Here is a 25,674-nt window from a genome sequence, read left to right as displayed (position 1 = left end):
AGTACTTTGTTTAGAAGATTAGATTTGAGCCTGTGCTCTACTACTTGGAAACCATGGGGAGGTGACTTCACTCTCTGAACCCCAAGTATGCTTGTTTGCAAAATGAAGCTATTGATATCTGCCCTGACTGCCTCGCAATGATGCAGTGAGGGTCAAAAGTGAACGTGGCCAAGAGGACATTCTGCAAGCTATAAAGCTTGCTGGGTGTAATGCTCTCTCTCTACACAACCCAAGGATGCCTTCCTCAGAAAACCAATGTATCCAAGTTCAAGTCCATGATCCCTTATCTGAATCTTATAAGATCAGAAGTGTTCAGAATCCAGAATGTTTTATATTTTGCAAGGACCATATATTAGGTCTCAGTGAGCTCTGGATAGCTTCCTGTAATCAAACACACTATCCAGCAGGTTCTGTGAAAATTCACACTCAGTGGGCTAAATATTTTTAAACACTTTATATCAGTTTAGGTCAGGTTTTGCCATCTAATGAATTTTGATGTCGAGTTTATGAAAACAATGGATTATCAGAACTTTTTTGGATCTGGAACCCAGATAAAGCATGTGGACCTGTGTACGCTGCCATGAATGTCAGATGAATATTGTATGTTCTTTCCTGAGAAGGTTTTCATGAGTGATGATGAATTAGTATGTTTTTTTTCCCCAAGGAACACATTTAGTGTTTAATACAAGGCGCCAGTGTCTTAACCCAAAGGAGCTTTAGTGGGGGCACTTTCGGCCTCCCAGTAGTGCAAGTCAGGGAGCTGCCTAGGAGTAAGAGGACTTGCAGCTCTTTCCACCTCCACCCTAAGCCTAGATCTTACGGCTAAGAACCTTGATAGTGTGGTGAGAAGCAGAACTGAGAAGCAATGAAGCATTTTGGGTGTGAAATGGGAAAAGTGACTTCCCCAGTGAAGGAAGAGTTGATGAAAGTATTAAATAGGAGTTTCATTTCCCCATAGTGATGAAGTGATAGGTGGGGGCAGTGATGAGATAATTTATTGTCTTGGGGGTTAAGAGAAGACTGGAGGTGATGCATATAATTCAAAACCACCTCCCACCCTGATTTGCATGTTTCCCAACATTTCTGTGTAAAATGCCCCAAGTGTAGGGGTTTAATCTGGCAGCCCTATTCTCTATTCCAGCCATCCAGACAGAGTGTGTGGTACTCTGCACATCCTGCAGGTGATACAGCTCTCAGTGGTGTGAGCTGGTTGCCCTGAGCAGGTAGAGTTTATGGGTTGGCCAGGCGCGGTGGCTCACGCCTGTAATCCCAGCACTTTGGGAGGCTGAGGCAGGTGGATAACTTGAGGTTAGGAGTTTGAGACCAGCCTGGCCAACATGGTAAAACCCCATCTCTACTAAAAATACAAAAATTAGCCGGGCATGGTGACGCATGCATGTAGTCCCAGCTACTCAGGAGGCTGAGGCAGGAGAATCGCTTGAACCCAGGAGGCGGAGGTTGTAGTGAGCCGAGATCCACCACTGCACTCCAGCCTGGGTGACAGAGCAAGATTCTGTCTCAAAAAAAAAAAAAAGAGTATATGGATTGCTACTTGATATGATTAGTGGGATCACACAGAGGCCTTTCCAGTCTCCCAACACTTCTCCCCTCTAGCTGCCCTGTGATGTCATGCAAGCCTTTCCCAAAGGCCCTTGGTAAACACTGCTGGGAGAAGCAACAAGGGAGGCCATCAACATCCATGTATCAGCCAAGACAAGGCTTCAGAAGGAGCTGGGGGAATGCAGAAAGGTCCTCGAGAGGTTTGGAGCAGGGGCCACTGCTCAAGAAGGCAGCTTCAGGGCAGCCCCTGCAGCCAGGCCATAGCCTGAGGGCTCTGGGGCCTGCAAAGAGGCATGTTAGAAAGGAAGGCAGGGGAGTATCCAGCAGCCACAACCTGGATCACTTCATTCACTAAGTTAGGCTTAGTGCTGCCAATGGAGGAGGCAAGGGAGCAGGCCACTGGGTGGAGGGACGTCCTAGATGACTCAAGTGAAATGCTCTTCAAGCCAAGTTGCTAGTGTCCACCTGTCTCAAGACACACACAGAGGGCAGCCCTCCCCCCCCCACTACTATTTTTTCTTCCTTCTTTCCCAGGATGTTTCTCTGCTCTCCCTAGAGTGTCTTTCCCAGAGCAGTTGGGCTTGGGCCCTGAGGAACCATAAACTTCTTCATACTTTTTAAAGTATGTGGTGAGGGAGCAGCAGTGATCCAAGCCCCTAGGAGAGTAAGCATCTGCTCAGCCCCTGGTTAGCCCTCTGAAGGGCAGTCTGCTTTGTGGAGAAGAGCATCCTGGGAGTCCTGAGACTGCAGTTCTAGTTCCAGCTTTGCCATTAGCTACCTTTGAGGTCTTGGGTAGGTCAGATCCCTTCTCCCGGGCTTCTTCTGAAAATTGATCAGTTAGTTTAGGTGCTCTTTCAAGCCACTACTGAGGACTAGTTCTTTACTTGAGAGACTAGTTCAAACGAAGGCATAGCTGGGCAGGCCCTGAAAGCTGGTTAGCATGTGGTCAAATAGGGGTTCTTGTTACATTTGATGGTCACTCCATACAATGATGGGGCACAGACAAGGTAGTGTGGCAGAGTGGTTAAGAATACAGGCTTTGGTATCAGTCAGTCCCAGGTTCAAACCCTGATTCCACAATTTACCAGCTGTGTTACATTGGGCAAGTTAACGTTTTTGGGTTTCAGTTTTGTCTTCTTTATAATGGCATTAGAACAGTTGCCTACATTTTAGGGCTGTAGATAAGAGAGTCCTTTTAAAATGTTTTACACAACAGAGAGTGCTCTGGGTTAGTTATTGTTAGAGCAGTAGTGTTAATAGGCTGAATAAAATGGGATTGAATGCTAATGTTTCCTTCCAGGCACATTTCAGAAAAGCCCAAGCCTTAGCCACCCTAGGCAAGGTGGAGGAGGCACTAAGGGAGTTTCTCTACTGTGTATCCCTTGATGGAAAGAACAAGAGAGCAAGATGTGAAGCCCAAAGAGTGAGTTGAAATGACATCAGGTCCAGCTGCCTATTGGACCCTCACCTCTCTGTCTTCTCTAGGAAGGGGAGTGAGGGTGCTGTCCTCCCTGGCATTTGGGGTCCTGAGTGGGTGGTTCCCTGGGTTAAGGGGACAAAAGGGAGAAGGGAGTGCTAATTGATTGCCCAGAAATACCGTCCTTCTGGTGTGTATGATCAGATTGGGCAGTTCCTACATTTTTGTAGGAGCCTGTGAGGAATGTTCTTGCTTCTTTGACTCAGGGTCTGGATTGTCAGTGGGAGAAAAACCAAAATCAAGTACATTAACATGGGGATTGAGGCTCACTGAGGACATTCTGGCTGTTGATGAGAGATCCAGGGTGTGGGGCTACCTACTGTTACATAACTTTTCTTTGGCTGAATCACAGTTTTCACCATCCACACATGATAACCAGCCCCTGGGAAGGGACGTTGGTGGTCCCCACCTCTCCTATCACCATACACAGAACTCCAACCTTTAGCTCCTTTGCTAGAAATAAAACACACTGCCTCACAAATGCTAGTCAGGGACCATTACAATGGAATGCAAACAGTCATTCCAACTCCTGGGTCCCAGGAGAATGTGGTAGTTATAAAAGAAAAATGGTGTGAAATACCGAGAGCATGAGTGAAGGCTCAGGCATCTTCAATTCGTGGACTTTGTTGTTTATTGTTTTACAGTTTACTCTGCTGGTGTCTGGGTAATTGGCCTGTAAGTTGGATTCTGACAGTTGGAGGTTGTCTCTGCTCTCCTTGTGCCCCACCCGCTATTCACTGCCGAGCCTTACGGTTTCTCTCCCAGTGTGGTTTGGCAGAGAATTGGATAAAGAAATTGAGCAAGAGACAGAACTGGTTTCTGAAGGCTCTAGAAAGGAATGGTTAGCAAAATCGATGAACTAAGGGAACTGGCCCTGGATTTTCTGTCTCTCACAAAGGATCTCCTTTCTGGGAAGTTGCTTTGAATTGGTTTGAGTATGTGAAAAAGGTGTGCTTGAGAGGAGCATGGTTCGGGGAGAATTGCTTCAAGCTGTGGACCCTTCTCCAAATCTTAAGTGTAGTCCGTGATGTAATGATAATAATAATAGCTAACATTTGTTGAGAATTTCTTCTATATTAGACACTGTGCTAGGCATTTTATGTAGAGTAGATTATTTAAACCCCACTACATTCCTGAGGCTAGCTTTGGTTATTTATCCTCAGGTTACAGATGAGACAGATGAAGCTTGGGCTTGCTGACTTTCCCAAGGTCATGCAGCTGGTGATTGGTGGGAAAGTATTCAAACCCAAGTCTATCTGCTTCCAAAGCCTGGCATCTTAGCTGCTCTGCCATCCTGCTTCCCATGAGGACATGGCCACAGCCTCAGCACTCACTGGTGATGCTGGGTCAATAGTAGCAATGGAACTTTCCAGTTCCGTGATGAACAAAGGCAGTTAGAAGAAACTTGTCTTTGGGAACAGAGCGTGCAAAGGCCAACAGAGGCAGGTCTTAGACCCAAGGAGGAATGGTTTCTTGACTCCTGTTTGTCCATTTCCCAGTTGGCCTGAGATGTTTTTGGTGTCATCAGTTGGGCTGACCTGTCTCTCCAGTCTGCTTTTATAGACAAACTGTTGTCATTTCCACAGCTGCCTAATGGTTTGAGGCAAGGCATTGTGTGAAGCTCTGGAGACCCAAAGAGGTGTAAGTCACAGTTTTAGTCTTCAAGGAATTTACAGTCTTGCATTTGTTAACATAAATGCCAGATGATGCAAGCGAGTGTATGCCCATGATGAGTGTTACAGAGTTCTGAAGTGAGGGCAAGAATTTAGAGGCGAATTTCCACTGAGTGTGCTGAGGCCATGGCAGCGATTAAGAACGTCGAGAGTCCTCAGTTGTGTTTATTTACTAGATCATTCCAGTTTTAGGGCTAAAGATTTGACAGAGATGATGCAGGTTGAGTTGACATTAATAAGCTGCCTTTGAACTCACAGGCTTGTGTTTCTTTTTAATGTTTGTTTTTACTGCAGATTCTTTTTCCTCCTTCTTGACCTATTTGGGCCTTTCTAAGGCTGAGGCTGAAGTGTAGTTGACTTTCATTCATGTGGAGTGATCATTCTCACTGAGAATTGACCCTAACCTTTGTTTTCCAATGCCATTGAGAAGGCATAGAGAGAGATCGCAAGTAGTAAAATGAAGAAGGGAACTGCTGTTGTTATTTCTGCTTTGTTTCCTTTGATTTCTCCCTTTTCCTTCCCACCACCCTCTGCCCTTTCATCCTTGTACCTTGTGATGCTGTGTGGCTGCCATTGAAGAATATTATGCTCTTTTTGGGAGAATTCCAAGGATACTGCCTCCTCAGAACTGGCTTGGTCCTGTTGGGTCACTCATTAGGGCTTCAGAGGGCCAACCTTGGCTCCTGTGGAAGAGGGACCTCTGAAAGCTGGCATTTATGGCCCGGGGTGCTGTGAGTACCTCCCCATTTAACTCCTTTGCCAACTCATAACTGGAAAGTGGGTTTCTCAGAGCTGAAAGGAAACATAAGGATCAATCTGAGGACTTTGGGCCTGAATGCGAGGCCTCTCCCTGGGCCCTGGGGTGGATAAGTGTCTTAATTCAATTCCATCCCGTAGGATGAGTATTTATTGGGTATCTGTTATGTGCCCTCTAGAAGCTGGCCATCTGGCGGGAGAGAAAGGCTTACATCTGTGACACATTTCTAGAATAACACCGTGGTGTTCAAGATGCTATATTATGGTGTACTCTCTACTGCATAGGACAGGACTGGAATAGTGAGAGAAGGTAGCACTTGAGCTGAGCTTTGAAGGCTGAGCAGGGTTTGGCTTCATGGCAAGTGCTGGCATCTGAAGGAACATCATGAAGAGACTGCTGGAGGCCAGAGAATGAATCAAACTGGAGTTTGGTGCTCTGTCAAATTTCACTGATGAATTAATACCCTAACTATGTATCCTCAGCACAGGACTGGAGCATCCCTTAGTGGGTCTCCAAATACTGCAGGAGCTGCTGGGTGATGAGCACTGGAGTAGGTTTTAGAAGCAAAGTCACCTGCTCTCCTTGTGTTACATGTTTCAGTACATGGAAACACACATACACACACACACACACACAAACACAGACACACACACACACACTCACACAATCCTTGCCGGTACAGGGGAAACTTGGGGCAAGATTGTGGACAGTGAATGGTGCAAGCTACATTAGAACGCACATTTACCCTCCCAGCTTATCCAATTGCAAGGGAAAAGAGCAAGAGACTGGAACCTCTTTGCACCTAGTACTTTAACTTAACCTAACATCCTCTGGGAGGCAAAGGCCAGAATAGGGGAGGCAAGGCTGGGAGAAGAGGGAGGAAGCTGGTGTTCTGTTTTTCCTAACGGTTAACTGCTCAGGTTCCCAGCTTTGAAGGGATTAAAGATCCAGGGGTGATGGTGGGGAGAGGAGGAAGCAAAATGGATGATGGAGAAAAGAAACAGTGAGGATCCTAGAAGACATTTGTAGACTTCTACTCACTGAGGTATTATGAACTTCAAGTTCTCCAACTGAGGTTTCTCTCCTGACTTCACCTCTCTGTCTCTTTCCTCCTAGATGAGTTTTAAAATCCCACTGCAGATATTTCTGTGGAGTGTTAGCACCAGCATCGTGGCTCTTAACCTTGGCTAGGCAACAGAGGCATCTGTAGTGCCTTCTCAAAATCCAGATTCCTCGGCCACACTTCAGACTTGGGGGAGATGGTAGTAGAAAGTAGAGACCTAGATTTTTCAGAAGTTCCTCAGTTGATTCTGATGGCTGCTGAAGCGAGGACCCCTGCCCCAGTGTGGTGTGTTGGGGACACTGGTCCAACGCTTCCTCCCTGGAGTTCTGCCCTAAAAGCTGGCTCCCTCACCCCCGCCCTTCTCCCCTTCACCTGGGCACCTGTAGAAACTTAAGTAGTGAAGTCTTCTGTTTTATGTCACAGCTTCTCCTTAGTTTCTTTTCACCATCAGTCCCGGGGGATTCTCAGGAACATTCTCCCGATATCCTGAAGCTGTTGGCACCTCACCCTAGATTAAAGGAAAACGTAGAGTCAATGACTACTGAAGTTACCAGCCATAATCTGCCAAGGTTGTTACAGGTAAAACTCAACTCACCCAGCTCGCTCGTGACACTTCGTTTGGCTGTTTTGTGGGCAAACATGGGGAGTGAGCCCTCCCTCTCCTATTTTGGTTCCTGAGAAAGAAGAAATTGAGTCACTAGTGGTTCTGTTCTTTGCAAAGAACCTCTTAAAGATGCAGTTGTGAATTTCAGGCATGGTCCCAGAATTATTCATTACGTTGAAAAAAAATTTTGAGACAGGGTGTCTTTCTGTCACCCAGGCTGGAGGGCAGTCATATGATCATGGCTCACTGTAGCCTCAGACTCCTGGCCTCAAGAGATCCTCCCACCTCAGCCTCCCGAGTAGCTGGGACTACAGGCATGAGCCACCATGCCTGGCTGGTTTTTTTTTTTTTTTTTTTTTTTTGGTAGAGACGGGGTTTCACCATTTTTGCCTAGGCTGGTCTCAAACTCCTGGCCTTAAGTGATCCTCCCGCCTTGGCCTTCCAAAGTGCTAGGATACATTTTTTTTTTTTCAGTTCTTGGTTAGATCCAGCCAAGAGAGATTTGACAGAACTAGAAAGGAATTGGCTCACTGCCCCTGGGCCGTACAATTTGGGTGGGTTTATAGGCTTTGGGGAGGAGTCTGGGAAGAGGGCCTGAGGATCCCTCCTTTCTCCCTCCTTTCGAGCTTTTGTGTGTTCAAACTGCTGGCCTTTGAGTGCCAGCACTTACCCTGTGCAAAGACAACTCTGTTTGATTCTCAAATGGACGTAATTTTATATTCTTGCACTATGCCTTATACATAAGTAAGCTTCCAATACATATTTGTAACAGAGAAGAGGAAAGAGATGTTGGAAAGAATGTTGAGTTGAAGGACCTGGGAGGAGGACAGGTATTTGTACCTTTCTTTGAAAACCAGAAAACAGAACACAAGAGAGATGGGCTCCAGGCCCTGGCTTTCCCGGCAGAGGGTAAGTGATCAGAAGTTGAGGATCAGAAGCGCAGACTCCAAGGGAGAGTTTAGCACTGAATGCCTGGGCACCTTTAGGGGGCAGTTTTCCCTCCATTCATGCCCCATGTTCTTCTGTGTGTAAGCCCTGGACTCTCAAAAAAGGACTGAAGTGCAGGTGTGCCCCGCTTTTGTTTAAAAACAGCAGAACTTAGAGGAGCTCCTGAAATCAGAGAACCCCCAGTGATTTCAATCATTAAGATCACTATTACATGATTGAGGATGCTAATACTGAACCCAAATGCCTGGAGTGACTTCTGATTGCAGCTCCATCTGAAAAGAAGAAAAATAGCAGCCTTGGCTTTCCAGTGTGAACTAGCTGGGGAACAAGGATTGGATTTCCACCCAAACTTTGCTTTGCAAAGCAGTATACTCCTGAGTGGCCAATGCCTTCGGTTCATCGAAAGTCAAGGTTGTAGTACTGCTGTTGTGCTGGAGAAAACCCCAACTCCCCAAGTTAGAGACAGAAAACCCACATTATTTTTCTCCTCACCTCATTGTTTTCTCCCAGCTGTATGCTCCCCTTTTTCACCTGTCTACCAATTTTCTTTTGGTAGGGTTAGAGGGAAACAACAAGATGAGTATCTTGACCTGTGGAGTATGGGTTTAGATTAGAGAGGGGTTCTCCATGTAAATCTGCATAAACATGTTGTCATTGCACTTACTTCTAAATCCTTTTTCAAATATCCATCTCCTGGGAAAATATTCTTTAAAAGCCTAGAGACATTGTTTTTTTTTTTTTTTGGCCAGGTGATTTTGTCTTTTTTTTTTTTTTTAATGCTTTTCACCCCAAATCTAGTAAAAGGAATAGTTTGTACCTTGTTCATTTGACTAGCGTAGCATACAGCCCTGCAGCATGAGGTAACTTGGCAGGCCTGTGAGCAGACCTGTGCCAGAGCCCTACCAAAAGTCCTTTTGGAGCTGGAGTTTGGGGATCGCAGATGGCCGTGAGTGGCAGTGAGGGCCAGAGGAACTACTGAGTGACAGGATCTGCCCTCACTGCCTGCCTTGGTTTTGCTAAAGTGGTTACTGGGGAAGGATTTGATGGGAAGGGGAACTGGTGCTAGCCCTGGCATTTCCCCTTTTTGGACCTGCCCAAGGAGCCTCTCCTCCTACATACCTTCCTGTCCTTGCCTAGGGAAGTTCCCTAACTCCACCCAAGCTGGGCATGCCTTGGTTGCAGATGCTGTGTGAACAAGAAGTAGGAAATAATACCTTATGACGGCCCCCCAGCTGAGTTCTGTGTTCACTCTGCAATTGGGGTGGGGATCAGGACTCTATAGTTTCCCTTTGTCCCTCTGGGTAAGAATATCAGAGGACAATATTGGTCCTAAGAAGATTCTGATATGTGGCTCTTTCTTCATCCAGGACAATCTGGAGCTCCCACATTGTTCTAGTCAGGAGGAAGCAGCAGCCAGGGGAGATGGCAGCAGTCTGATGGATCCAGCTAAAGTGAAGGGGGATGGTCAGCAGCACCACATGAAAGACCAGGAAGAAGAGGAGGAGAAGTGGGATGCTACCTCTCCAAAAGCTGCTTCCAGCAAGACTGGAAAATGCCAGGAAAAGAAAAGGAAACATTGCCAAATTGAATCCCAAGAAGACACAGGGATGCCTAATAAAGCCTCCAAGCAAGGTACTGGCTCTACCCAGGGAGAAGGTAGCTTGGAGGAGATCCCTGGGCTCACCAGTATATACAAGTTACTTACCTCTGTCCGGGGGCTCCTTAGTCTCTGGGTGTGTGACCCAGCTTTGGCATTTACGAGCTGTGTGGCCTCAAAGATTCCTATGAGGCTTCTGTGAGAGCATGCACTGTGCGTAGCACACTGTAGTAAGTGTTTGATACTAATTATTAATATAATGGAATGCCAAGGCATTAGGTCAAGCACAGTATCAACTAATGGCATCCCATACCCATGGGGATGCCACTTCCTTCTAGGGCAACCTCTCGCTACCCTCATCCCCATTCTAGGAATGCAGGATGAGGAAAGTGAGGTCAGGCCTCACCCTGCTCATTCCCAGCTGTGTTCCCATAGGTAGGCATGTGAGAAGCTGCAGCTGTGGCTTGCTCTCTTTCCACGAGAGTTTGGCAGTGCCAAGATTCAGCTTTAGCTTTGAAGGCCTGGCTCAATCCATTGAGTTGCTGTAGCTTCTGCTGTTGAGAGAGGTGCCTGTTGCATTTGAATGAAGTCCCCAGGGCTCCTGGACATTCTTTGACTTGCATTTCTCTTTCTGTTGGGGCTGCTGGAAACCTCTGAGAACCTACTTCTGAGTGTCCCACTCTCAATGGCTCAGGTGTCCACTAAATCAACTCTCTGGGAGGTGGTGGTGAGAGTGGCAAACTGAAAAATGCACTGGATTCTTTTGCCTCAGAAGTACTATCTATGAAACCGAGGTTGCGCCACTGCTGACTTCTTGCTTTCTAAATCACAGATCCTCCCACTGATCAGGGGGACACACCTGCTCTCAGTTTACCACTTGCATCTTTCGACGCATCTGACCTTGAATGCGCTCTATGTATGAGGTACGTCCTGTGTACTATCATTTACTTCCTGATGTTTCTTCATCTCTGGTGTCTGGACCTTTCTGCTAGTGACCTACTGCTGGGTTGGTTAGCATGTAAAAAGCATAGCTCTAACGGAATGGAAATCACAACGTTGATTGTCACGTGGGTCAGCTTGTGTCCCCTTCCCACAGACTGCATTCCCTGCATTCCTGACTCTTGACGTGGGAAAAACCTGGAGTGGGAAGGGAACGGTCTATTCGCAGGTCACAAACTGATGGCCCACTGGGCTGAATATGTCTGAATATGTCTTTTGTGTGTGTGTGTGTGTGCGCGTGTGTGTATCGTTTTTTGGAGACAGAGTCTTGCTCTGTTGCCCAGGCTGGAGTGCAGTGGTACAATTTCAGCTCACTGCAACCTCTGTCTCCCCAGTTGAAGTGATTCACGTGCCTCAGCCTCTTAAGTAGCTGGGATTACAGGCCTGCGCCACCACGCTTGGCTAGGTTTTGTATTTTTAGTAGAGACAGGGTTTCACAATGTTGCCCAGGCTGGTCTCAAACTCCTGAGCTCAAGGGATCTGCCTGCCTGGGGCTCCCAAAGTCCTGGGATTACAGGCCACTGCACCTGGTCTGAATATGTCTTTTGTTTGGCCCTCATGGGGGTTGTTTTTCTTAAATGTGAATGTCTTGAGACAGGACGTGTACTCTCCAGTTGACCATGCCCCCTGCCGCCCAAATGCCTTATTCCAACCTGGTGTCACAGTTGCATTACATTCCAACCCCTAGAGATAATTTAAATTTTGGACCCCGGCACTAATCTCAGTTACACCGTCAAGAACTCAAGTTCAAGGACTACTGTCACTGCCACAGATCTATTCTTGGGAAGCCAAGTGGTGGGCCTGACTAGCTTTTGTTTTGTGTTGTGCCATGAATATTAGTGGTGGGCCTGAGATACTTAGCCAAGTATCTCCCCACCAACCAGTGCCACATTATCTCTACTTCCTCAGATCTCTGGAGAGGCACATTATCCACATGCTTCCCCACCCCCCAAAAAAGAAGCTATGATTATGGTGTGTGTAACCATATACAATTTTTTTTTAAATTGCTTACATGTCTTTGATTTCACAGCTGTGACTTAGTAGCTTAGAGGAGGGGCTCCCTGGTGCTGTCATTTACTGGCTGTTTACCTGGATGGAGCAAGTGACATTCTCTGCTACTGTTTTCTTGTCAGTAAAATAGAGAACAGTGTACCTACTCCATGGGGTTGTCATGATTCATTGAGAAAAATCTATTTAACACCTGGAATAGTGTCTGGCATATAATAGATACTCAGTAAATGTAACTTTTTTTTTCCTTCTAGACCAGAGGTCCAGAAGGAAACTTTGGGTCTATGGACCTCTGAGGATGTTCTATATATGGATTCTAATAGATGTATGAATGTCTCGAAGTTGTGTGTTAAAGTATATGGGTTTTCAAGTACAAGGTCCACATCCTTTAGCAGATTCACAAATGTGTCTGTTTTCCAAAAGAGCATTAAAAGGAGGCTGAGATATCCGCACAAATATTAAGATGGTTGGCAGGCTGCTCTTTGTTGTGCTGGTGGGTCCTGCAGGGGGGACTATGGAGCTCCAGATCGACTACAAGAACAAACCAGCAATCCCGAGAGGACCCACAGTCCCTCTGAAGGAAGTGGGTTGCTTCTGCAGGACCCAGGAGACACCCTAAATACTCTGGAAGGCAAATAGCCTCGGGCAAGTTCTCAAGCCCCTCTCACTCTCCGACTGGAAACAGACTTGGGGCTGTTGGAGGGGGTCACCGTGGAAGTGAGACTGGCCCTTCAGTTTGCGTGGGAGCTGGGTGAGGCCTGTGACTGCTGTATTTCCCCAACTTCCCTGGCAACCTGCATGACTCATCAAAGGCAGCCATAATCCTCCTAGGTACACAACTCCAGTGACCTGGGAATCTCACCCCCATCCCCCACAGCAACTGCAGCAAGACCCGCCTGAGGAGAATCTGAGCTCATGCATACCTAGCCCTGCCCCCACCTGATGGTCCTTTCCTACCCACCCTGATAGTGGAAGACAAAGTGGAAGACATCCTATAATCTTAGGATTTCTAAGGCCCTGCCCACTGCTGCTCCCTCTCCACACTACCACAGCTGATGTTTTCTGGAAAGCACCACCTCCAAGCAGGAGGCCAACCAGCACAAAAATAGAGCATTAAACCACCAAAGCTAAGGACCCTCATAGAGTCCGTTGCACCCTTGACTGCCTCCACCAGAACAGGCACTGGTATCTATGGCTGAGAGACCCATAGATGGTTCACATCACAGGACTCTGCAGACAGTCCCCAGTACCAGCCCGGAGCCAGGTAGACTCTGGGTGGTTAGACCCAGAAGAGAGACAGTAATCACTGCAGTTTGGCTCACAGGAAGCCACATCCATAAGAAAAGGGGGAGAGTACTACATCAAGGGAACACCCCGTGGGACAGAAGAATCTGAACAACAGCCTTTAGCCCTAGACCTTCCCTCTGACAGAGCCTACCTAAATGAGAAGGAACCAGAAAACCAACCCTGGTAATATGACAAAACAAAGTTCTTCAGCACCCCCAAAAATACACACTAGTTCACCAGCAATGGATCCAAACCAAGAAGAAATCCCTGATTTACCTGAAAAAGAATTCAGGAGGTTAGTTATTAAGCTACTCGGGGTAGACCAGAGAAAGGCAAAGCCCAATGCAAGGCAATCCAAAAACTGGTACAAGAAGTGAAGGGAGAGGCTGGGCGCAGTGGCTCACACCTGTAACCCCAGCACTTTGGGAGGCCAAGGCAGGCGGATCATGAGGTCAGGAGATCTAGACCACCCTGGTTAACACAGTGAAACCCTGTCTCTACTAAAAATACAAAAAAATTAGCCAGGCGTGGTGGCGGGTGCCTGTAGTTCCAGCTACTCGGGAGGCTGAGGCAGGAGAATGGCATGAACCCAGGAGGCGAAACTTGCAGTAAGCTGAGATCACGCCACTGCACTCCAGCCTGGGCGACAGAGCGAGACTCCATCTCAAAAAAAAAAAAAAAAGAAAGAAAGAAATTCAGAACTCGAAGACAAGGTCTTCAAATTAATCCAATCCAACAAAGACAAAGAAAAAAGTAACAAACCTGCACGTTGTGCGCATGTGCCCTAGAACTTAAAGTATAATAAAAAATAAAGGCCGGGCGCGGTGGCTCAAACCTGTAATCCCAGCCCAGCACTTTGGGAGGCCGAGACGGGCAGATCATGAGGTCAGGAGATGGAGAGCATCCTGGCTAACATGGTGAAACCCTGTCTCTACTAAAAAAATACAAAAAACTAGCCGGGTGAGGTGGCAGGCACCTGTAGTCCCAGCTACTCGGGAGGCTGAGGCAGGAGAATGGTGTAAACCCGGGAGGCGGAGCTTGCAGTGAGCTGAGATCCAGCCACTGCACTCCAGCCTGGGTGACAGAGCGAGACTTCGTCTCACAAAAAATAAATAAATAAATAAGAAAAAAAGAAAAAAGAATAAGAAAATATGAACAAATAAGAAAATATGAGCAAAGCCTCCAAGAAGTCTGGGATTATGTTAAATGACCAAACTTAATAATAATTGGTGTACTTGTGGAAGAAGAAAATTCTAAAAGTCTGGAAAATGTATATGGGCGAGTCATTTAGGAAAACTTCCCTGGCCTTGTAAGAGACCTAGATAGCCAAATACAAGAAGCACAAAGAACACCTGGGAAATTCATCGCAAGCAGATCCTCACCTAAGCACATTGTCATCAGATAATCCAAAGTTAAGATGAAAGAAAAAGTCTTAAGAACTGAGACAGCAACCAGCTAACCTATAAAGGAAAACCTATTAGATTAACAGCATATTTCTCAGCAGAAACCCTAAAACCTAGAAGGGACTGGGGACCTATCTTCAGCCTCCTCAAACAAAACAATTACCAACCAAGAATTTTGTATCTGGTGAAACTAAGCATCACTTATGAAGGAAAGATACAGTCGTTTTCAGACAAACAAATGCTGAGAGAATTTGCCATTACCAAGCTACCACTACAAGAACTGCTAAAAGGAGCTCTAAATCTTGAAGTAAATGCTGGAGACACATCAAAAGAGAACCTCTTTAAAGCATAAATCACATAGGACCTATAAAACAAAACTACAAGTTAAAAAGCAAAAACATAAAACAAAGTACACATGCAACAAAGAGCATGATGAATGCAACGGTACACCACATTTCAATACTAACAATGTAAATGGCCTAAATGCCCCACTTAAAAGATACAGAACCGCAGAATGGATAAGAACTCACCAACCATCTGCTGCCTTCAGGAGACTCACCTAACACATAAAGACTCACATAAACTTGAAGTAAAGGGGTGGAAAAAGGTGTTTCATGCAAATGAACACCCAAAGTGAGCAGGAGTAGCTAGTTTTATATCAAACAAAACAATTTTTTTTTTCTTTTTGAGACAGAGTCTCCTTCTGAGACCCAGGCTGGAGTGCAATGGTGTGATCTCGGCTCACTCAACCTTTGCCACCCAGGTTCAAGTGATTCTCCTGCCTCAGCCTCCTGAGTAGCTGAGATTACAGGCATGCGCCACCACGCCTGGCTGATTTTTGTATTTTTAGTACAGACCAGGTTTCACCATGTTGGTCAGGCTGGTCTTGAACTCCTGACATCATGATCCACCTGCCTTGGCCTCCCAAAGTGCTGGGATTACAGGCGTGAGTCACTGCATCCGGCCCAAAACAAACTGTAAAGCCACAGCAGTTAAAAGAGACAAAAAGGGACAGTATATAATTGTAAAAGGCTTTGTCCAACAGGAAAATATCACAATCCTAAACATATATGCACTTAACACTGGAAGTCCCAAATTTATAAAACAATTCATAATAGACCTAAGAAATGAGATAGACAGCAACACAATAATAGTGGGGGACTTCAACACTCCACTAACAGCACTAGACAGGTCATCAAGACAGAAAGTCAACAAAGAAGCAATGGATTTAAACTATGCCTTGGAACAAATGGACTTAACAGATACATACAAAACAGTTTATCCAACAACTGCAGAATACACATTCTATTCAACAGTGTATGAAACTTTCTCCAAGATAGACTATATGATAGACCATAAAATGAGCCTTAATAAATTTAAGAAAATTAAAATGATATCAAGTACTCTCTGAGACCACAGTGGAATAAAACTGTGCAAATACATGGAAATTAAACAACTTGCTCCTGAATGAGCATTGGGTCAAAAACAAAATCAAAATGGAAATTTAAAAAATTCTTCAAACTGAATGACAATAATGACACAACCTATCAAAACCTCTGGAATACAGAAAAGGCAGTGCTAAGAGGATAGTTCATAGCCCTAAGCACCTACATCAAAGTCTGAAAGAGCACAAACAATCTAAGGTCACACCTCAAAGAACTAGAGAAACAAGAACAAACCAAACTCAAACCCAGCAGAAGAAAGGAAATAACCAAGATCAGAGCAGAACTAAATTAAATTGATACAACAACAATACCAAAGATAAATGAGACAAAAAGCCTGTTCTTTGAAAAGATAAGTAAAATTGATAGACCATTAGCAAGATTCACCAAGGAAAGAAGAGAGAAAATTCAAATAACCTCACTAAGAAATGAAACAGGAGATACTACAATGACACCACTGAAATACAAAAGATTAGTGAAGGCTACTATGAACACTTTTATGCACATAAACTAGAAAACCTAGAAGAGAATGATAAATTCCTGGGAAAATACAACCCTTCTAGCTTAAATCAAGAAGGATGAGATACCCTGAATAGACCAGTAACAAGCAGCAAGGTTGAAATGGTAACTTAAAAATTGCTAGCAAAAAAAAAAAGTCCAGGACCAGACGGATTAACAGCAGAATTCTACCAGACATTCAAAGAATTGGTAACAATCTTTTTGGCACTATTCCACAAGATAGAGAAGGAACCCTCCCTAATTCATTCTATGAAGCCAGTATCACCCTAATACCAAAACCAGGAAAGGACAACCAAAAAAAGAAAACCACAGACTGATATCCTTGATGAACTCAGATGCTAAAATCCTTAGCAAAATACTAGCTAACCAAATCCAACAACATATTAAAAAGACAATCTGGGCTGGGTGCAGTGGCTCACGCCTGTAATCCCAGCTCTTTGGGCCAAGGTGGGTGGATCACAAGGTCAGGAGAGCAAGACCATCCTGGCCAACATGGTGAAACCTGGTCTCTACTAAAAATACAAAAAAAGTTAGCTGGGCGTGGTGGCGGGCATCTGTAGTCCCAGGTAGTAGAAGGGCTGAGGCAGGAGAATGGCATGAACCTGGGAGGTGGAACTTGCAGTGAACTGAGATCACACCACTGCACTCCAGCCTGGGCGACAGTATGAGACTTCTGCACTCCAGCCTGGGCGACAGTATGAGACTTCATCTCAAAAAAAAAAAAAAAAAAAAAAGATAATCCACCATGATCAAGTGGGTTTCATACCAGGAATGCAGGGATGGTTTAACATGCAAGTCAGTAAATGTGATAAACCACATAAACAGAAATCAAAACAAAAATCACATGATCATCTCAATAGATGCAGAAAAAGCCTTCAACAAAATCTAGCATCCCTTTATGATTAAAACTCTCAGCAAAATCAGCATACAAGGGACATACCTTAATGTAATAAAAGTCATCTGTGACAGACCCACAACCAACATAATACTGAATGGTGAAAAGTTGAAAGCATTCCCTCTGAGAACTGGAACAAGACAAGGATGCCCACTCTCACCACTCTTTTTCAACAGAGTACTGAAAGTCCTAGCCAGAGCAATCAGACAAGAGAAAGAAATAAAGGGATCCAAGTCAGTAAAGAGGAAGTCAAACTGTCACTGTTTGCCGATGATATGATTGTTTACCTTGAAAACCCTAAGGACTCCTCTAGAAAGCTCCTAGAACTGATAAAAGAATTCAGTAAAGTTTCTGGATACAAGATTAATGTACACAAATTAGGAGCTCTTCTATACACCAACAGCAACCAAGCAGAGAGTCAAATCAAGCATCCCCTTTACAATAGCTGTAAAAAAATAAAATACTTACCTAACCATGGAGTCGAAAGACCTCTACAGGAAAACTACAAAACACAAGTCAGGCACAGTGGCTCATGTGTGTAATCCCAGCACTTTGGGAGGCCGAGGCGGGTGGATCATGAGGTCAGGAGATTGAGACCATCCTAGCTAACACGATGAAACCCCATCTCTACTAAAAATACAAAAAATTAGCTGGGCCTGGTGGCGGGTGCCTGTAGTCCCAGCTACTTGGGAGGCTGATGCAGGAGAATGGCATGAACCCAGGAGGCGGAGTTTGCAGTGAGCAGAGATTGCGCCACTGCACTCCAGCCCAGGCGACAGGGATACTGCGTCAAAAAAACAAAGCAAAACAAAAAAAAAACTACAAAACACTGTCGAAAGAAATCAGAGATGACACAAACAAATGGAAACACATCCCATGCTCATGGGTAGAATCAATATTGTGAAATCGACCATGCTGCCAAAAGCAATCTACAAATTCAATGCAATCCCTATCAGAATACCACCATCATTCTTCATAGAATTAGAAGAAAACAATTCTGAAATTCATATGGAACCAAAAAAGAGCTTGCATAGCCAAAGCAAGACTAAGCAAAAAGAACAAATCTGGAGGCATCACACTATCTGATTTCAAACTATACTATAAGGCCATAGTCACCAAAACAGCATGGTACTGTTGTAAAAATAGGCACATAGACCAATGGAACAAAATAGAGAACCCAGAAATAAACCCAAATACTTACAGCCAACTGATCTTCAACAAAGCAAACAAAAACACAAAGTGGGGAAAGGACACCCTTTTCAACAAATGGTCCTGGGATAATTGGCTAGCCACATGTAGGAGAATGAAACTGGATCCTCATCTCTTTATACAAAATCAACTCAAGATGGATTAAGGACTTAAGCCTAAGACCTGAAACTATAAAAACTCCAGAAGATAACATTGGAAAAACCCTTCTAGACATTGGCTTAGGCAAGGATTTCATGACCAAGAACCAAAAAGCAAATGCAATGAAAACAAAGATAAATAGCTGGGACCTAATTAAACTAAAGAGCTTTTGCACAGCAAAAGGAACAGTCAGCAGAGTAAACAGACAACCCACAGAGTGGGAGAAAATCTTCAGAATCTATACATCTGACAAAGGACTAATATCCAGAATCTACAACAAACTTAAATCAGTAAGAAAAAAACAATCCCATCAAAAAGTAGGCTAATGATATGAATAGACAGTTCTCAAAAGAAGATACACAAATGGCCAACAAACATAAAAAAATGCTCAACATCACTAATGATCAGGGAAATGTAAATCAAAACCACATTGAGATACCACCTTGCTCCTGCAAGAATGACCATAATAAAAAACTCAAAAAACAGTAGATGTTGGCGTGGATGTGGTGAGCAGAGAACACTTCTATACTGCTAGTGGGAATGTAAACTAGTACAGCCACTATGGAAAACAGTGTGGAGATTGCTTAAAGAACTAAAAGTAGAACTGCCATTTGATGCAGCAATCCCACTGGGTACCTACCCAGAGAAAAATAAACCATTATTCAAAAAAGATACTTGCACATGCATGTTTATGGCAACACAATTCACAATTGCAAAATCGTGGAACCAACCCAAATGCTCATCAATCAACGAGTGGATAAACTCTGGTATATATATACAATGAAATACTATGCAGCCATAAAGAGGAATAAATTAACAGCATTTGCAGTGACCTGGATGAGATTGGAGATTATTCTAAGGGATGTAACTCAGGAATGGAAAACAAAACATTGTATGTTCTCACTGATATGTGGGAGCTAAGCTATAAGGATGCAAAGGCATAAGAATGATACAATGGACTTTGGGGACTTGGGAGGAAAAGTGGGAGGAGGGTGAGGGATAAAAGACTACAAACATGGTGCGGTATATACTGCTTGGGTGATGGCACACCAAAATCTCAGAAATCACCACTAAAGAACTTACTCATGTAACCAAATACCTCCGGTACCCCAATAACTTACGGAAAAATAATTTCTTTTTTTATTTTAAGATGATTGACCCAAGAGAAAATATAACAAAAAGTCTTTTTATTTAATTTTTAAAAATTAAGTTAAATTAATTTTGGTTTTGAGACAGAGTCTCACTTTGTCACCCGGGCTGGAGTGCAGTGGTGTGATTTCATCTCACTGCGTCCTCCACCTCCCGGTTCAGGCAATTCAGCCTCCTGCCTGGCAAATTTTTGTATTTTTAGTAGAAATGAGGTTTCACCGTGTTGGTCAGGCTGGTCCTGAACTCCTAACTCAGGTGATCCACCCACCCTGGCCTTCCAAAGTGCTGGGATTACAGGCGTGAACCACTGTGCCTGGCCCTAAAAAAGTATTTTCATACACTACATGGTGGGATCCAGCCAGCAGAAACTGCTCAGATATGTGCCCTTTAATGGGCACATATGCTTCTCATATTGATCACCTGCATTTGTATTCTGAATGACTGTTGTCGGATGACTAAAAATGAGTAACATAGCCATTACCTGAAATGTGGACCTTCTTTCTCTTAAAAAAAAATTTTGGATGCCAGATTTGCTCATAAGCTTTGGCAGACCTACTCAGCAGGTGGAATATTGAAGCACTCAAAGCAAGCCTCACATGATGTCAGGAGTTGGTGTGGGTGGAGTGGGCTAGGGTGGGAGGGGCTAAATGAGCAGGTTCCTTTCACTACTTCCCTCACTCCCTCACGATAGAATGGCAGGTGGGTTCTGGCAAAGCCAAGGTAGAAGATAGAGAAATCCTACTTCCAGGCAGAGCAATGGGCTCCTGTAGGTAATACCGTTGTGACTCTAAGCCCATGATGTGAGCTGTGGAGTAGATTGACTTAGCCTGCTCAGAGGCCAGGTCTTTGTTGTGCGTATCCTTCTTAACACTCCCCCCAACATCCAGGGGACAAGAAATCAAACATACAGACTCATCCTGTTTGTGTTTTCTCTGAAAACTAAGAATCCTGAGGTGTAAGTTCTTTTGTTCCTCTGCTTTCTCCCTTTCATCTTGTTTGTCCTTGAACTCAACAGGGGGCTTTGAAGGAGGTCTCCCAATTTGGTCCAAGAAATAAACACCAAGAGGATAAGACCCCCTTCTAGTTGGCTCACTCGAAATTTAAAAGCCACCATTTCTCTTATCCTGCCCCTCCGTTCTAAGTGAGACTTCAAAACAAAACAAAGCAAAACAAAACAAAAACCCTCTGTGCCTGGAGTAGCCATTGCATAAGCTGCTAAGTTATAGCTGGCCTCTCACTGCTTGATGGTGATAAGAAACCTACTAAATCTAGAAAGAACTCTGGATTTTGAGGTTCTGAAAACTGCAGCCATCGGTCAGAAGCATGTAGTTCCCTTTCCAACAGGGTTTGTCTGTAAGTTAGACGTCGGATGTGGACAGAGGCTATTTCATACACATGCTTCAGCTTGAATTATGTTAGCATTGAAAAAGCTTTTGATTCCACCTCTGCAGTATTTTTCTTCTCTTTCTTGGTGTTAGGAATATGATTGGTTCTCTTGTTACCCTCATGTGTGCTTGTGGGAGAGTGTCTGGGAGTAAAGATAGTCTGAAACAATCTGTGGGGGTCATGAAATTAGACATTTCTACTATTTGTGCAAGATTTTAGTATGAAATCCAGTTTCGTGGAGCTGCATTTGTAGAAAAACAAGTTAGAGTGTGAATTTGTATACACAGATTCTAGAGAGAAAATTAGGAGGAGCAGGTTGTAAGTTCTACAGGGAAAAGGGTGGAAAGAGTGAGTGGAACAATAATCCGAGGTGTGTAAGTGAGGACCATTCCAATCTCCAAGTCTCCCTTGCTGAACTGGGAGAGCTCTGTTGAGGGAAGTTACCCACTAACTTCAACCCTTCAGAACTCTGCCCCTCAATCCTTAGTGGTTGCAAGTGCTCTTTGATATTTGCCTCGTGTGGATACCTTAGCTGTTGGGGGCCACCTCTGGGGCTGCTGTGGAGCAGAACTTTTGGGGTGACAAGGACATTTTGAGATATGCAGTAAGAATGTTTGATATTTGAACCAGTTATCTAATGGCCCAGTAACCTCTTTGTCAATTCTAACAAGAAGCTTTATATTTAACCTAGTTTTAGCTACTCAAGTAGCTGGGTGTTAAGGATCCTGTCAGTTCACTCTCATTCAATCTCTCTCTCTCTCTCTCTCTCTCTCTCTGTCTCATACACACACACACTGTCACTCTCTCTTTCTCCCTCTTTCCCTATTTCTCCCTCTCCTTCTCCCCTCCCTCCTTTCCTTCTCCTTTCCTCTTTGCTCTCATTTGATAGCAAAAGAACACAATACAAGGATGTAACTGGTGGGAAAAGATAGCTATTTCCAGACAAGCCAAACATTTTATCCGGGCTGACATCAAACTGAAAGCATTTATTATTGCTATTGTTTACTCCATCATGTAACAATGTAAAATGTTTTTTGTGTGAAAATCTGGCCCTGCTCTGATTTATAAATACCTCTTGGACGTGTTTTCTGAAATCGTTACCTAAAGTGGTAAATAAAAAGAATTCTAGTCAAGTTCTCTCTCTCTCCGTCTGTCTCTCTTTCTCAGAAGGAGGGAGAGAGGAGAGAGGGAGGGAGAAAAGTGTGCATATGAGTGTGTGCATCTACATGTAGATGGATGATGTCTATTTGGATGCAGAAATACATGCACATAGTTGCTGTCACATCATAGAGTGAAGAAGAAGGATGGGCTTGGGAGTCAGATCTGACCTCACATCCCAAAGCCCTGCTACTTACCAGCTAGCTGTGTGATCTTAAGCAAGTTATTTTAACCTGTCTGGGTTTAAATTTTCTCAATAGTATAATGAAGCTAATCATAATTACCACCTCTTAATATACAAAGTTCAGTATTGACACACCAAGAAATATAGCCAGAGAAATAGATTCCATCTGTTCCAGTCACTTTACTCAGGCCGTGCAGAGAAGCAGAGTAGCCCTAAATATAGAAATGAATTGAGTATTGAAAAGTGTAATGTATTCTAAGCATCTGAACCTTGAACTATTTCAAAGCAATAATTATGCAGCATCTGTGGCCACATTTGTGTTTGCTACTACTCAGTCAGGGGCATTTTAATCACAGCTTTTGGTAAGAGATTGCTGTGTCCTTTTGTGTGTGTTTTATTCATCTGCTCACTAAATGTCAGTATTTATTGCAATTAATTAGCCAGCTATATCTTTGTTATTTTAGATAGATTGCATTAGGTTACATTCTTAAATGAATAATAGGCCCAATTGCGAAATTCTCAGGAAAAACAGTTTTGCATATTAGTTGTAGATACAGATTCATCAATCATCTTCATCATTAGTACCATCGAATAATATAAGGCATTCAGATTCACAGGACTAAGTTACCAAGGAAATGAGATATTTTGGTTTGGCTGCTCTGATAATTAGATCACAGCAGTGGTTCCAAATCACACTTTTGAAAAACATTTTAAATTGTGAAATACACACAGTGGAAAAGTGCATAAAATATAAATATGTTCTCTTAACAAAATATTGTAGAGAAGATACTTATGTAACCCCTCTCAGTTCAAGAAGTAAAACATTGCCAGGACCCAAGAAGCTGCCCATATGCCTCTTCCCAATCATAGAGGATACCCCTAGGGAGGTAGGTATCCACCCTACCCCAACCACTATCTTGACTTTTATCCTGTTTCTCTTTATAGCTTTACTACCCGTATATGCATATCTAGGTGATGCAATCTAGTTTTGCCTACGTAAAAGCTTTGCATAAACTGAATTATCCAGAATTTATTCTTTCAATCTGGCTTGTGTTACTCAGTATTAGGATTTATCCATGTTATTGCATGTAGGTGAAGTTTGTTCATTTTCATTATTGTATAATATTCCATTGTATGAATCCACCAGTTCTCTTATGGATGGATGTTTGGGTTGCATCTAGTTAGGGGATATCATGGGCAACATTGCTATAAACATTGTTTACATCTGCTGGTGCATATAAGTGTTTGTTCATTTTCTGTTGGCTTCCTTCTCTTTTTCTTATTGACTTCTAGGGGCTCTATGTATGCTCTAGATACAAGTTCTTTGCTAGTCGTTATGTGTTGCAGATACTTTCTCCTACTCTGGCTTGCCTTTTTGCCCTCTTAATGACATTTTTGATGAACTTAAAAGCGTTTCCTCTTCTTTTTTATTTTGAGATGGAGTCTCACTCTGTCGTCCAGGCTGGAGTGCAGTGGTGCAATCTCGGCCCACTGCAACCTCCACCTCCTGGGTTCAAGCGATTCTCCTGCCTCAGCCTCCCCCGTAGCTAGGATCACAAGCACACGCCACCACAGTCTGTTAATTTTTACGGGGTTTTGCCATGTTGGTCAGGCTGGTCTTGAACTCCTGACCCCAGATGATCCGCCCACCTCGGCCTCACAGTGCTGGGATTACAGGTGTGAGCCACTGCACTCAGCCAAAAGCGCTTCATTTTAATACAGTCAAAATTATCCATCTTTTCATTTATAGGCAGGGTTTGTGTCATAATTCATTTTTTTACCTTCAGGTCATAAAGATATTCTCCTCTTTTATCTTTATTTTCTTTTATTTGACTAATTAATTTATTTAAGACATGGGGTGTCAAACTTCTTGTCTCAGGCGATCCCCTTACCTCAGCACCCCCCAACAAGTAGCTGGGATTAGAGGTGCCAGCCACTGTGCCTGGCTATTTCATCTTCTGAATGTTTTATTGTTTTGCTTTTCACATTTATTTTTACAGCCCACATGGAATTGGTTTTTGCGAATGATATGAGAGATGATCCAATTTCATTTCCCCCTATAGATAGCCAACTCTCCTAATACCATTTATTGAGAAGGCTATTTATGTACTGAAAATCTTTCCCCCATCTGCTTTGAAGTGACACATTTGTCATAAATCAAGAATCCACATCTGGATCTGTTTCTGGGCTTCCTATTCTATTCCCTGAGTCTATTTGTCCTTGTGCTAGTCATATACTGTTTTAATCACCACAGCTTTATATGTTCTGTTATCTGGTAGAGTGAGTCCTCCCACATCATTGCTCTTCAGATGTATCTTGGCCCTTTGCTTTTCCTTATAAAGTTTAGAAATCAACTTGTCAAGTTCTACAAAAATAAACAAATGAAATAACCCATTGAGGTTTTTTATTGGGACTTAGCTGTTTACTTTCTTTCAATGAGGTGTTTGTAGCTTTTTCCAAAAGAGGTCTCCTATAACTGTTATTAGATTTCTTCCTGGACACTTGATTTTTAAAAGCAGTTGTAAATGTTATCTTTAAGATGATAACATTTCTAATGTTTATTGCTGGTATATAGAAGTATAATTGTGTGTGTGTGTGTGTATTTATCTAGTAACTTTGTTAATTCTATTCTTATTCTAATAATCATTTGTAGATTCTTTTAGATTTTTCTAAGTTCACCATATCATTTGTGAATAATGACAGATTTGATTTTTTCCTTTCCAGTTCTCATATTTTGTTCTTGCCTTAGTGCACGGAGACCTCCATAGTAAATAGTTTTTTAAAAAAAAAACTTTGCTTTTTGGCCAATTGGATAACTAAAATTTATTAATTTTAATTAATTTGTTAAACAAATTAACTACTTTTTAAACAGAATCAAAAAATTCAAAAAGTACCAAAGAGATGAATATATGAAAAGTCTCTCTTCTACTCCAGACCTCCATTGGCTTGTTAAAAATATCCCATTTTTTCTAGTCCCCTTGACATGCTGAATCTGGAACTTTGGCCAGTGGAGCTTCACGATGTATGGTTTTTTTTTTTTTTTTTTTTTTTTTGCTCCACACGTAACTGATATTTGAAGACCAATACAGAAAGTTTGCCTATGCAGAGATTAATGGGATTTGTGTAACACAGTGATCCTCAACCTTGGCTGTACATTAAAATCACCAGGAGGCTTTAAAAAAAGTCTTGATGCCTGTCCTGTACACTGGGTCTACTGA

General features: G+C 43.4%; 1 protein-coding gene across 4 annotated transcripts in view; it reads left to right on the top strand.

Annotated features, from left to right (window-relative positions):
• LONRF3 (LON peptidase N-terminal domain and ring finger 3) overlaps window positions 1-25,674 on the top strand; it is a 45,732-nt gene that overhangs the window by 5,832 nt on the left and 14,226 nt on the right. For 2 of the 4 annotated variants that reach the window (XR_002519455.2, XM_009198176.4), the window contains exons 3-6: window positions 2,861-2,983; window positions 6,954-7,109; window positions 9,450-9,714; window positions 10,512-10,602. Coding sequence is in view for 3 of the 4 variants with exons in the window: in XM_009198176.4 (XP_009196440.1) it covers window positions 2,861-2,983; window positions 6,954-7,109; window positions 9,450-9,714; window positions 10,512-10,602 (635 nt within the window). In the remaining variant the exon portion in view is untranslated. The remainder of the gene's footprint in view (window positions 1-2,860; window positions 2,984-6,953; window positions 7,110-9,449; window positions 9,715-10,511; window positions 10,603-25,674) is intronic. The other 2 variants (XM_003918190.5, XM_003918189.4) reach the window with 2 other exon arrangements.

This window comes from Papio anubis, chromosome X (genome assembly GCF_008728515.1).
Source record: "Papio anubis isolate 15944 chromosome X, Panubis1.0, whole genome shotgun sequence".
Taxonomy (NCBI): domain Eukaryota; kingdom Metazoa; phylum Chordata; class Mammalia; order Primates; family Cercopithecidae; genus Papio; species Papio anubis.
This window is presented reverse-complemented; position numbering and strand designations above follow the sequence as displayed.